A 14,647-nucleotide genomic window follows, 5' to 3' on the forward strand; every position below is an offset into this window, starting at 1 on the left:
GGTCACAAAACCCACTAATTATGCAGAATGTGGGACTATTCATTATCCACTACCTTCAAAGAAGAAGTCAAACCCCATAATAGCGTAGTAGTAAAAGTAGAAGTTGTTTTTTCCAGACAGTTGTTACCTGTCTCCTGTTACTGTATTGCAATGAGTATTATACTTGATTGTAAAAGCAATTAGACTCCGAGCATGATTTTGCAAATAAAGTTTCATTATATTGTTCAGTAATTTAGGCATTCGTGAGTTAACAGAAATGCACAGTTTTTGGGACAAAAACTCAATATTTGTTTTTAAAAAAAAATATGATAGGAGCGTCCCCACGTCTGGCTGAGTTTTACATTCAACGAGGTGGCGTCCCTTCGCTACTATTCCTTCGGCAGTGGGGAGTCTCCTGTCAAGGTGATGGGTTTGTCACTGCTAGACAAGCCGGCAAAGGACTTCATCATCTGCCGGGAAGGGACGGAGATGATCAACGGGGTCTGTCAACAGAAATGTCACCCTGAGTGCAACGGTGCATTCGTCTTTGCTTTTTTATTTAACCTTGCTTGCTTGTTTTTGTTGCGCTACCTACTTAGCTATTAATGAAATTACTTTTTTACTAGCCTTGAAGATTATCAAAACGGTGAACACCGGCAATCATACAGACATGGAATCTTGTGTTAATCAATCCTGCAGTCAACATTTAAGTCAACATTTAAGTCTTTTGCTTCATTTCTTTTGGTATGTCTTAAAATCCGAAATATCCTGGATTTATCTTTAATCTATTTCATTTTTGTTGTTGAGCCATGTTTTTTGTATCGGTGCAGTTTTCTGCTTGGATAAAATATAATAAAAACATGGCCACCAGAATAATTTTGTACGAAAAGAAAAGATCATGCATTTCTTTTTTTTCTACACAGGATGCCGCATAAGTGGATCCAACTCTCCGACTGACTGCATCGCCTGTAAACATCTGAAGGTGTCCTACCCCTACAGAGAGGGACAGACTGGTGATTTCGAATGCGTCGCGCAGTGTCCGCAGCACATGAAATCTGACACTGCTACAAAAACCTGTTCATGTACGTAAAGCATACATACACTATTTCAATAAAAGTTTTACATGTTTTAATTTTTAGTCAATAATTAGTCTTTTGCTGTTTTATGTTGATTTATAGTTGCTTTAAAAGGTCTACTCGTGTTCTATACAGAGCATAGGGTTTTTGGTGCCCATGTCCATTTCCGTAGCCCTTGGGCGACACACAGTTGTGCAAGGCACTACAACAGGGGGCTAGTCCGCTGGTAGTGTTGTGTCTTTAAACCCTCGCAAAAACTAGTTATTATTGTTTTTGCTCAAAAATTACATTTATGTCTTTAAAAAATCAATATGGCGTTCGCGTCGTGTGAGCTGTGAGTACATTTTCCTAAAGATTATATATAATAAAAAGGTGATTTTGTTAATGTTTTGTTTCCAGGCATTAAGAGGATGGAAGAAACCCGTCCTGATGGTGTTGTGGACTGTGTGACGGAGTGCCCTCTGACACACTTTGATGATAACAACGTGTGCAAAAGTATGTTGTAATATATTTTGACGCAACAAATGGTAAATAAGCACTGCAGAGTGTAAATGTTAATTAATTTCGTGTAAATTAATTCTAGTACATTCTTAGTGATGACTTGTGAATTCTATTAATATTGTGTATTTAAAGAATTTGCCTTCTTCTTGTTTGCTACCATAATATTAAGTCACACAATATTGTCAGATTTATTTCAGCAACGTTGTTTTAACAAGTTTAAATTTGTTAACCTAAGGTTCGTCCAGTGTTATCCTATTACAAGTCACAATTTTCTACCTATTGAATATAAGTATTTTTAAGCGAAAGCATATTTCTATGTAGAATGCAGCAGCTTCTGTAAAGACGTCAGTAATGAAGGGAATAGGACCTGCTCCGGACCTGCTTCAACAGACTGTAACACGTGCAAGTATCAACATGAGGAGCGCTGTGTTGAGGGATGCAAACCTGGACAGAAAGCTGTGAAGGGTTTGTCATGTTTATTATATAAACTTAAGATATTCTTTTTTGGGGGACAAAGCATTTTGCCATATGCTGTGGTCATATTTTAAGCCGGGGTTCATCCGATCCGGGTACTTTGTGGGGACGAAACGTATGGCATACACAAACCAACAAAAAGTTTAAAAGATCATTATAAGTATAATCTGTGCTCATTTTGAAATGAATTTGTCTTAATTTTTTTTCTTCATTCAAAAAACCGGCCGGGCCCCTGCTTTTAGCCCTGTCACGACCTTCCCCCAATGTTGTTCCCGAACGCCAGCCAAACATGTTCGACTTATCTTTGGGGACACTCTGACAAGATTTAGGCCATGTTAATTTTTTATACGAATCAAAATGAATTTGATTTACATTGGATTCCAATTTGATCCCTGAATACGCCGGTGATCCCTAAAATGACTCTTGCATGTTTAGCTGGTGTCCTGGCTTCCTGCACTATGTTTAGCAACGAGGTAATACAACATGAACTAAAACTTGGTAAAGACAATCGAAAACCTGTATAACAAGTCAACTAGTGCAGTGCTCCTCAGCGGCAGCATCGGTAGATGGTTTCGCACGAATGTTAGTGTGCGCCAGGGCTGCCTTCCTACCCCCCCCCCAATCTTTAATATATTTTGGAAAGAACCACAGATAAGGCCCTAGATGACTTTAAAGGCAATGTCACTATATGCGTTAGACAGGTGACAAAGTTACGATTTGCCGATGACATTGACCCGTTAGCTGGGAAAGAGGAAGAGATAATAAATTTTGTGCACCCTCTAGACAATGCAGCCACTGACTTTGATATGGAAATAAGGCCATGTTGATTTGATTATATGGATGACATCCTCCGGGAGCCCCAAAACTGATGCGCGCGTGCGAATAAAAAAAAAGTTTTGCAAAAAAAAAAACAGTCATTATAAAATCTACATGGCACAGAGTATGGTTTGGCGAATAATCTAGTCTTCAAGTTCATTTCTTTACAATTTCGTCTTTTTCGTTTGTATTTTGGCATTCTACGACAAAGGTATAGTTTCTATTAATTTTTTTGTAACGTATGGTATATTTTTGCTCATTTTGCAACTGTTTTGTACGATTTACAGTGTGGTTGAAAACTTTTTTATTTTTGGAAACGGCCGAAAATTCATGCGCGCGCGGATGTCATCCATATAATCAAATCAACATGGCCTAATGAAAAACAATAACCATGGTCTGTGCGCTACAATTACAGCGGGTGAATCATGGTTAACGCGGTGAGTCTTGATGAGTTATGAGTCTTGTCGTTCTGTTATTGCCGTGTATAGCCTGGATACATTGGGTATTGGCAAAAAATGGGCGTATTGACCTCAAAACGTGACTTGTTTTTATGTCAGTAATTTGAACACGTAAATGATGTCATATACACAACGTATAGCTAAACGTACTGATACGTGACGTACATCATTCTGCAACATATCCGATAGTTTCGCCATACGTGAGGTATGGTATGGTAAACGTGTCCCCAAAACGTGTAGACCTGTAAGATTTAAACGACAGTGGTCTTATACATAGCGGAAAACAATCAGTGCTAAAGTCAAAGAGCCAAGCATCCTTGGCTTATTTCTAAGACGTTCTAAAATGATACAATCAGCAAACTTGATGTTTGAGAACAAAATTAGACACGACAAATCCTTGCTGTGCATAATGCTACTACAATAATAATAAATAAAGTTACATGTCACGTTCCTAAACTAAACTATGCTTTATGCTTTATTAGTAAGTCGTATATTTGTTTCTTTTTACAGCTGATAGCAACAATGCCTTCACCTGTCACCAATGCCGTCCCGGCCATGCGTGTAAGCTGGGGGACGAGCGGGAAGACATCTGTCCAGCGGGAACGGCCAGTAACGACAACAGGACAATGTGCGTGCCGTGTGCAGCTGGGGAGTTCAGCAGCGCTCCGGGAGCGGCGTCCTGTCAGAAGTGTCCAGCCGGGAAGTACAGCAGCAGAGCGGGGTCAGTGGGGTGTACGGACTGTCCTGAGGGATACACAACTCGTCATCCCGGATCGTCTATTTGTGAAGGCAAGTTTTTACGGATTATACATGGTTTCAAATGGTTAACATACGTAAACAAATGCAAAGTAGCTTCATTGCAGACGTCATAATCAAGGTTACCATGTCTACATGAACTATCTTATGATCATGACTATGATACATTTGAAAAAAAACAGCTGTTAGATCCGTGTACAATATTACTGCGTTCTGCAATATTCTCCTAAATGTGATCAGCAGTTGAGCTTTTCCTTTTCTCTCATACTTATTAACACTCCAAGCAGAGGTTGTGGGGGAATGATCGTTACCTTTTTATATTATATTATATATGGCCGGTTTTTTTGTCCTGACCCCCACCCACCGGTGGCCGAGGAGCTTCTCTGGCTAATGAATGCTGCCTGGCCAATTTGATACCGCCTTTTTTTGCCACCGATAGGGATCTGCTTTGAGATTATTAATGACCATAAAACTAGTAACTAAAGAAAAAGAAGACATCAAAGTAAACTGTGTGTAAACCTAACCTAACCTAAGTATTAATAATCAACTAGAAATTGTATAAAGCGAAAGTACAGTGCTTCTGATTATATAAACGGTAACAGCAACGTTAGTCAATGTTAAACATGCATGTATATTTCTTCCTAGCATGTATGTGTAATTGTGTATGCTTTACTAATTTTTAACCCTATCTGGGGGGGGGGGGTAAAGGTTCCCGCGCCAACTTTGATGCCGGACAGCGTCTGAACGATTTGTGCTAAGACCACCAAACTTGGTGACTGTTCCTAAAATATTGTTGGAAACAATTTCCGTGCGTGGTGAGTACCACCTCCGTACGGAATCCTACGGACTTGGGAGCACGCAGACACGCCGTAGAACTTTAAGTGCATGTAAAACTTTTTCTACGTGCGGTCTGCGGATTCACCACCCTTGCGTGCGAGTACGAGCGACGCGCGTGCCCCGTACGTGCCGTGCGGAAGAAGCACGTGTGAGTACGGCCTCCTTGCGGTAAAGTTTCAATTGCACGGAGATCGTACGCTGTAAGCACGTACAACTCACCACTTGCGCAACGTACGATACACGCAACCGCTCACGGCCAGACTTGGCGTGCAGACCACACTCTTAGACTTTGTCCAACCGTGCGAGTGACTTGCGAGTGACGTGCGTAGACGCCACTCCTTCCCTACGTTTTCAGAAAAAACGTAGCAGACGTAGCCTCCCAAAAAACGTACGGACAAAAAGCACGTACGGCGGGTTGTGACCGTCGCTTTAAGCCTCGGTCACAACTCGCCGTACGTGCTTCTGCGTGCTGTCTATGTGCAAAAACGTGGGCAAACGTACGGCATCCGTGCGTGGTGAGTACCGCCTCCGTACGGAATCCTACGGATTTGGGAGCACGCAGACACGCCGTAGAACCTTAAGTGCATGTAATACTTTTTCTACGTGCGGTCTGCGGATTTACCACCCGTGCGTGCGAGTACGTGCGACGCGCGTGCCCCGTACAGCCTATGAGCGTGCAACGTACGGACTCCGTGAGTCTAACTTCACTATTCTCACGTGCAATTGCTGTACGGACAGCGCACGAAGCACGTGAGTGCCACGCACGGTGCTTGCGTCATCCGTGCTTACTCCTCACTTCCCAGTTGACCTGCTCAATGACCACGCAGAACACACGTGCACCATACTAGGTGCTCCGCACGTGCAACGCACGTGCAACGCACCTTATTTCTACAGTATATAAAGACGACTTGACGGGCGACTGCCAACTCGTCTCCAAGATGCCCAGGAAGGCTCAAAAGAAGTCTACCAGACAAGATCCAAAGAAACGGGCCGCGGAAGACACCAGGGCGGCTAGTGATGATGAAGTTAACAGGAGGTGCACGCACTTACAACGTGCGAGTGAGTAAGGAAACCGTGCGTACGCCGCACGTGTAGGTACGGCCTGTACGCGGCAACGTGGCAATCGCACAGAGATCGTACGTTGTAAGCACGTACAACTCACTTACCACTTGCGCAACGTACGATGCACGCAACCGCTGACGGCCAGGCGTGTCGTGCAGACCACGTACGTACACCTTGCGAGTGACGTACTCCCTCGGCCGGCCACCCTACGTTTGCAGAAAAAACGTAGCAGACGTAGCCACGACAAAAACGTACGGACAAAAAGCACGCACGGCGAGTTGTGACCGTCGCTTTAGCGACTAAACTAAGTACGGTGGTTGGACGGTTTCTACCCTTCCCCAGAATAGGAGCAGTCAGTTGGGACCATTGCCCCGTGCGGAGTATAGGCCACCTATGATCCCCCTTCATCCTGTTCTGCTTACAACGTACGATCTCTGTGCGATTGCTACGTTGCCGCGTACAGGCCGTACCTACACGTGCGGCGTACGCACGGTTTCCTTACTCACTCGCACGTTGTAAGTGCGTGCACCTCCTGATAAATTCATCATCACTAGCCGCCCTGGTGTCTTCCGCGGCCCGTTTCTTTGGATCTTGTCTGGTAGACTTCTTTTGAGCCTTCCTGGGCATCTTGGAGACGAGTTGGCAGTCGCCCGTCAAGTCGTCTTTATATACTGTAGAAATCAGGTGCGTTGCACGTGCGTTGCACGTGCGGAGCACCTGGTATGGTGCACGTGTGTTCTGCGTGGTCATTGAGCAGGTCAACTGGGAAGTGAGGAGTAAGCACGGATGACGCAAGCACCGTGTGTGGCACGCACATGCTTCGTGCGCTGTCCGTACAGCAATTGCACGTGAGAATAGTGAAGTTAGACTCACGGAGTCCGTACGTTGCACGCTCATAGGCTGTACGGGGCACGCGCGTCGCACGTGCACGCACGGGTGGTAAATCCGCAGACCGCACGTAGAAAAAGTATTACATGCACTTAAAGTTCTACGGCGTGTCTGCGTGCTCCCAAATCCGTAGGATTCCGTACGGAGGTGGTACTCACCACGCACGGATGCCGTGCGATTGCCCACGTTTTTGCACGTAGACAGCACGCAGAAGCACGTACGGCGAGTTGTGACCGTCGCTTTAGGCAGTTATTGATGAACGTCTGCTACCTGTGTTGTGTTGTGCTGTCTCGTTCATTATCTATAGGTACTAATTAGCAGTTCCACCAAACCCTCTCACAGAGTTTAAATGGGTTTGCGTAAGGCTAACAACCTTAGCTAGAAAACATATTTGTTAACGAAGAATCAATAAAAATCCAGAACCAACCCGACATGGGTGAGGAAGGCTCTTCGCAACGGAGACGCATGGCGTAGTGCAGTAAAAGCGAAGAGGAAGCTGCAAGGCCGACTCCCCTTCTGACACCCAGGATCAACACAGGATTGCTACAGGGAACATCAGGACGATGTACATGTACCAGGCAGGGAGAACCATCGAGGTAACTCAAGAGATGAGGAACTACAACACCTATCTCATAGGACTGTGTATTAAGACATGATGGCTCCAGCTGAGACTAGCATCGGGTGAATTGCTGTAGTTGTATTCTGGGCACACAGGCACAGCGAGCATTCATCAGCTGGGAACCAGTAAGCTCCTTTATCATCACAGCCAAGTTTCTTTTACAGGGAAAAACAAAATTAATCTGAACGTCATCCAGTGCTAGCACCGACAAACGACGCTGAGGAAGAGAAGAAAGATGACTTTTACCATCAGCCATGCTAGATAAAACAATACTGACATCAGAGTTCTCCAAGGAGACTTCAACTTGGAGATGTATAGGATCCGACATAACAGGCTACGAAAGAATCGTTGGCACACACGGAATGGGAAGAATGAACGAGAATCGGAACGATTCGCTGACCAACTAGTGATAGGCGGTAGTGTTTTTCCACACAAGAGATTACATAAGGCCACATTGAGATCCCCTGATTACCGAATACCAGATAGACCATGTCTGCATCAGCCGGAATTTAGACGATCTCTGCAGGATGAAAGGGTGATGAGAGGGGCCGAAGTGCCATCAGACCACTACAAGCCAAACAGAACCACCAAGTCCCGCAGGAGATTCAACGTGGGTCTGCTCAGGAACTTTGGTGTTCAGGCATCCTTCCAGCTGAATAGGTTTCAGGCCCTACAAGACCAGCTAGAGAGCCAAGGCATGGACATTGAGAAACAGTGGCAACATACAAAGAACATTTGGTTGGGTACATGTGAAGAGGTACTAGGCATGAAGAAAACAGAACACAATGAGTGGATCTCGGCCAGGACTCTAGCTCTGTATGCATGTCGCTTTAAATTTTATTCGTTTCACACTTTTGTGCCCTCCCCACTCAATCAGGCATACGTTACCTCGGCTGTTATGAAGACCATGAGGAGCGAATTTTCCCGTCTGACCGCATGGATTCAGACCAAATGACTTCAGACGTATGCATTCAACATTGCACTTCACACGGACACCAATATGCGGGTAAGTAAGGAAATATTTATCACATTTTATGCTTACATACTAGTACCTTTACATAAAATAATAACTGTCCGGATAGTAAAAGCACTCCCGCCCGGTAACCTTGCAGCGTGACAGCAAAGTTTTGCAACACGAGACATAAAAAACGTAATTATTTTAACCTGTTTTTTTTCACTGGTGATTATTTTTGTGGTTAGATCACCTTACCAATTGAAAATGGTCGAAAGCTCTAGGTGAGAGATTTCTTTATGTTGGATCAAAAGTTTTAACTTGAACACAGATGAACTTTCATGATAGTAATTGAAAAAATGAAAATGAAATAATTTTTCTTTTAACATCTAATTTTGTGCCTTAGAACTGTAACTCTCCTTGTCGTGATACAACAAAAAATGTGCTAGTATAACCATGAGTGACATCTTTGTTTAGCCACTCAGTTCTCCCGCGAATGTTGGTGTGGCTCTCGTGACGACTTTCTCGGTATCGGAGAACGCCGGCCGGAGTCGGAGTGTAACCGCCGGTGTTCAGGACGTACCACAGCAGATGAAATGTGTGGAGGGACGTGGAGAATGTCCGTTTACAGGACTGGCCGCTCAGAAGGTACGTTGTTACCTTTGCCAAGAAGGTTATGCTTTCCGTACCTTTTGTGTGTATATGTGTGTGTATGTATGTATGTATGTATGTATGTATGTATGTACATGTATGTATGTATTTATGTGGTTTAGCAAGAGTGCCGTGCAATGAGACTTATTCTTGGTTTACAAGTTTACCGTGCACACACCATTTTGGCGATGGTGGGTTATCTACCCAAGGTTTGAAAACGTCATCGTCACGGAGAAACATGCACCTTCTACAATAAATGTACAAGGCACTGATAAAAAAATGTGAAGGGAGTCAACCAATTTCTTTATTTAGCCCGTTTCTGTGACCGTCTGCCACCTTCAGCCCGTTTCTGTGGCCGTACTGATAGTCCTCCGCCGCGATGTCCGAGTCCCTCAGCTTGCTGTGGAACGCGTCAGGACCCGAGAGGCGGGGCTCGTCTAGCTTGTCCAGACTGCCCATCCTCTCGTATATGTCACATAGAGGGACAAAAAAGATGTTATTGTTCGGTGTAACAGGTCTTAATCACATCAACAGTGAAACAAACAACAAGAACAACAACAATGGAACAAAAAAACGCATAACACTAAAGGGAAAGAACCCCATTGTTTCTTCGCACTCGTAGGCCTTAAGGATGGCAGAGTAAGAAAAGCCGGGGGCCACATAGTTGATGAGATCAAGGAATTTCATGCCGTCAGTGTCGATAGACATGAAGTTGTTTTTTTTCTTGATCGGTCGGAGTTTGCTGGTGGACCTCAGAAATGCAGCGAACACTTAAAACATTTAAACAAGAAACTAGCACAGGTGTTTATGGTAATCAGACAATTAAAGCCGTTCCTAAATAGACAATCATTGCAAGCAACCATTACACTAAATTATCATATAGTTAGGTGGCGTTGACCACTCAGAAGTCCCCATTCCATATTGATTATGACGCCATAATGTCACAGTTGGCATGATACAAGTATTACCAGGTGTGTTTTATTCTCACAAGTGTGCTTTGTGGCACAATAAAGCACGGTCCGGGGCAAACCATTTGCAGGGGAGTTGACTCTTTTTGCTGACATTTGTAGCACGTTTCCTTGTTGAATAGAAATGTTTACCGTCTTGTCATCAACCAATTCATTTAGCAATACATAACAAAATAAAGACCATGTCAATACATGAGCATTTTGAGCGAAAGAAAACATATTTTGCGCCACCCCCACTAGCAAGTACATTTCCGTATTGAAACATCCAAATGACCTCAGGTGACTTCAAATGGAAGCTTGTTCTATTCTTTTGACCCAAAATAACCACAAATGGAATACCGTTTCTATTCCGAAGTTCCGGTGAACTCATATGAACTCTGATAGAACAGGTAAAATCATCACACTAAAGGGCATACAATTTTAGACAATGGTGTGTCAGAATTTGACATAGAAGAAGTGATTGATGCCAATTTAAATTCAATATGTGGGTCCTTGGAATCAAGGAAAGATGCACAGGAACAGTGGCCAGCGGAAGGGAAGATAGAGGTGTTAATGTAATGGTTTGTTATATAATTTAGATGTATGTGTTAAACAGGAATGTGTTACTCTCTATTGTGTAAGTTTTGATAGACTATATGATAATAGCGTTAATGACCCGCCCTTTCTCGGTGAATATGGTGTGATAAAGCCTTGTCAGTTGCTATAACCACCGAATAAAGCCACCGAGTGAGCGCTCCGGGTCATTAACCCTTAATTAGTGTATGTGGGGTAAGAATAAGCTAGTGTTTATCGCTTGCAATGATTGTCTATTTAGGAACGGCTTTAATTGTGTGATTACCCTAAACACCTGTGCTAGTTTCTTGTTTAAATTTTATTAGTGTTCGCTGCATTTCTGAGGTCCACCAGCAAACTCCGACCGAATGTAGTACAGTATGGAACTAGAGAGTGAAGAGTAATGTCCTCCTGTAATATGACATTCACTGCTTCAAATGGCAACAATTTTCAACGAGACGGGCTACCCCGAGCCATTTTTATGACTTTTTCCATCCATATATAGTCATCAAATGAGACCTTACTGCACCCAAGGGCGTTCAAAATATAATCTCTTTTTTTCTAAGGAACAAGCCCGAGCACCCCTACTGGAACTGGTTGGCGGCAGATTCCAGGAAAACTAAAGCAGGTTGAGGCTGGTCTCAGCGGCAGGCAGGCATGGGGAGTCAACTCAGGCGACTCCATATTCCTACGTACACAGCCGACAGGTCAGAAGATTAAGAGCGAATGTCTGTAAGGATCAAACAATGGTGGCAGGGGTCAAAAAATCGATTTGGCTCAAACTTTGCACAGTGATAGTACTTGGCCCACAACCCCTCAAAATAGCTTTCTTTCCGGTCAGCACCGATCGTTGCCATGGTAATGGGCCAAACAAGTTTCGGGGCCATTTTCCCTGATTTAGACATGTGAAAAACATGAAATTTGGCATAGTTTAAGGCACGATTACGAGCAAGTGCTTTAATATTATGGAAAAACAAAGTACGGGGCATAACAGACCAACTAATCCGCTATTCTAGAATAGCTTTGGAATTTTCAAGAAGTTTGTTTAAAGGACCTGGGCAACCCTAACACAATACAGTGTTTGAGGCTTATGAAAAGCGTTATTTCTACCCAACTTCAAAGTGCTGTAAGTCCAAAGATGGTGATTTTTTTGCTTTAAATTTGAATCATAGATACATAAACATATGTGCTATAAAATGCATGGTTGCAAACTTTGGGCACTTCTTTGGTTGTCACGTGGTTGTCCTTAGAAGTAGGTCAAATTTTGAATTTGAGGGAAAATATGATTTTCAGCCATGTTCAGGATACTATATCTACAAAAGAAAGAAAGCAATCTGATAAAGTCTTTTGCCCAAAGTAACACTATGTCTTGTCTATTAAATGAATACTTGTGGAGGTTGGGTTCTTGTGTCGTTGGTGTGCACTTGTCCCTCAAAGTAGGCCATGTTTTGAAAATTTACAGAAATTGACATATACGACTATGTTTGAAGCTTTAGAAATAACAAAGTAGGATGTCATTTGAATTCAATCTTTGCAGGGAAGTACATATATGTATTGTGTATCAAATGAATACTTGTGGAGGTTGGGGTCTTGTGTCGTTGGTGTGCACTTGTCCCTAAAAGTAGGCCATATTTTGGACATGTACAGAAATTGACACATACGGCTATGTTTGAAACTCTAGAAATAGCAAAGTAGGATGTCATTTGAATTCAATCTTTGCAGAGAAGTACATATATATATATTGTGTATCAAATGAATACTTGTGGAGGTTGGGGTCTTGTGTCGTTGGTGTGCACTTGTCCCTAAAAGTAGTCCATATTTTGGACATGTACAGAAATTGACATATACGGCTATGTTTGAAACTCTAGAAATAGCAAAGTAGGATGTCATTTGAATTCAATCTTTGCAGGGAAGTACATATATGCATTGTGTATCAAATGAATACTTGTCGAGGTTGGGGTCTTGTGTCGTTGGTGTGCGCTTGTCCCTCAAAGTAGGCCATGTTTTGGACATGTACAGAAATTGAAACATACATGTATGGCTATGTTTGAAGGTCTAGAAATAACAAAGTTAGATGCTATTTGAATTCAATCTTTGCGGGGAAGTACATATATTAATAGTATATCAAATGAATACTTGTGGAGGTTGGGTTCTTGTGTCGTTGGTGTGCACTTGTCCCTAAAAGTAGGTCATATTTTGGACATGTACAGAAATTGACATATACATGTACGGCTATATTTAATTAGGTCTAGAAATAACAAAGTTAGATGCTATTTGAATTCAATCTTTGCGGGGAAGTACATATATTTATAGTTTATCAAATGAATACTTGTGGAGGTTGGGGTCTTGTGTCGTTGGTGTGCACTTGTCCCTAAAAGTAGGCCATATTTTGGACATGTACAGAAATTAGCATATACGGCTATGTTTGAAGGTCTAGAAATGACGAAGTAGGATGCCATTTTAATTCAATCTTTGAAGAGGAGTACATATATGTATTGTGTACCAAATAAGGGCTTGTGGAGGTTGGGGTCTTGTGTAGCTGTTGTATACTTGTCCCTAAAAGTAGGCCATTTTAAGAGCAAATGTCTGTAATGATCATACAATAGTGAGCGGGGTCAAAAATCGATTTTGCTCATATTTTGCAGTGATAATACTTCGCCTACAACCCTTGAAATAGCTTTCTTTCCGCTCAAAACCCATTGTTGCCATGGCAACAGCCCATTCAAGTTTTGAGGCCATTTTGACAGATTTTTGCGTCTCTACAACACGGAAATTGGCAAAGTTTAGGACGCGGTCACCGCCAACTGCTTTAACGTAACGACAAATACTTCAGGATATTAGACCAATGCCTTAACTTGTACTAAATTAGTGTGAAGTTGATGTACATGCAGATTTCAGTCTTTGGGCAACCTCGAAGTAGGTCATTTTCTGCACTTGTCCCCAAATTTGGATTTTGGGCTGTTTTGAGCTGATGAAAATACCAAAGTGAATTTATTTTCAGACCCATCCTTCTACCATGTGTTTATTATAGTATTGGCTATCACATGGGTGATTTTGAGGGCTTCCTTTTTTGTTCATGTCGCATATGCCTATTTCTGTAAATGTTTAAAATATGGCCTACTTTTAGTGACAAGTATACAACAACGACACAAGGCCCCAACCTCCACAAGCCTTTATTTGATACACAATACATATATGTACTCCTCTTAAAAGATTGAATTGAATTGGCATCCTGCTTCGTCATTTCTATACCTTCAAACACAGCCGTTTTGCTAATTTCTGTATGTATGTCCAAAATATGGCCTACTTTTAGGGACAAGTACACACCAACGACACAAGACCCCAACCTCTACAAGTATTCATTTGATACACAATACATATATGTACTTCCCCGCAAAGATTGAATTCAAATATCATCTAACTTTGTAATTGTTCTTTCTAGAGCTTCAAACATAGCCGTATATGTCAATTTCTGTACATGTCCAAAATATGGCCTACTTTTAGGGACAAGTGCACACCAACGACACAAGAACCCAACCTCCACAAGTATTCATTTGATATACTATAAATATATGTACTTCCCCGCAAAGATTGAATTCAAATAGCATCTAACTTTGTTATTTCTAGACCTTCAAACATAGCCATACATGTATGTGTCAATTTCTGTACATGTCCAAAATATGGCCTACTTTTAGGGACAAGTGCACACCAATGACACAAGACCCCAACTTCCCCAAGTATTCATTTGATACACAATACATATATGTACTTCCCTGCAAAGATTGAATTCAAATGACATCCTACTTTGTTATTTCTAGAGCTTCAAACATTGCCGTATATGTCAATTTCTGTAAATGTCCAAAACATGGCCTACTTTGAGGGACAAGTGCACACCAACGACACAAGAACCCAACCTCCACAAGTATTCATTTAATAGACAAGACATAGTGTTACTTTGGGCAAAAGACTTTATCAGATTGCTTTCTTTTGTAGATATAGTATCCTGAACATGGCTGAAAATCATATTTTCCCTCAAATTCAAAATTTGACCTACTTCT

At 42.3% G+C, this 14,647-nt stretch overlaps 1 protein-coding gene and 1 pseudogene across 1 annotated transcript in view; both read left to right on the forward strand.

Moving 5' to 3' along the window:
• The window catches only part of LOC109470352, a 22,877-nt pseudogene extending 14,456 nt beyond the window's left edge, over positions 1 to 8,421 (forward strand).
• A 2,796-nt stretch (positions 8,422 to 11,217) lies between these two features.
• The window catches only part of LOC109470353 (tectonin beta-propeller repeat-containing protein 1-like), a gene marked incomplete at its 5' end in the record, with an annotated part of 14,037 nt that continues 10,607 nt past the window's right edge, over positions 11,218 to 14,647 (forward strand). Inside the window, one exon of the mRNA XM_019769272.1 lies at positions 11,218 to 11,296. Coding sequence (XP_019624831.1) covers positions 11,218 to 11,296 — 79 coding nt within the window. The remainder of the gene's footprint in view (positions 11,297 to 14,647) is intronic.

The sequence above is a fragment of the Branchiostoma belcheri genome, unplaced genomic scaffold, assembly GCF_001625305.1.
Source record: "Branchiostoma belcheri isolate BF01 breed outbred unplaced genomic scaffold, Haploidv18h27 scaffold220, whole genome shotgun sequence".
Taxonomy (NCBI): domain Eukaryota; kingdom Metazoa; phylum Chordata; class Leptocardii; order Amphioxiformes; family Branchiostomatidae; genus Branchiostoma; species Branchiostoma belcheri.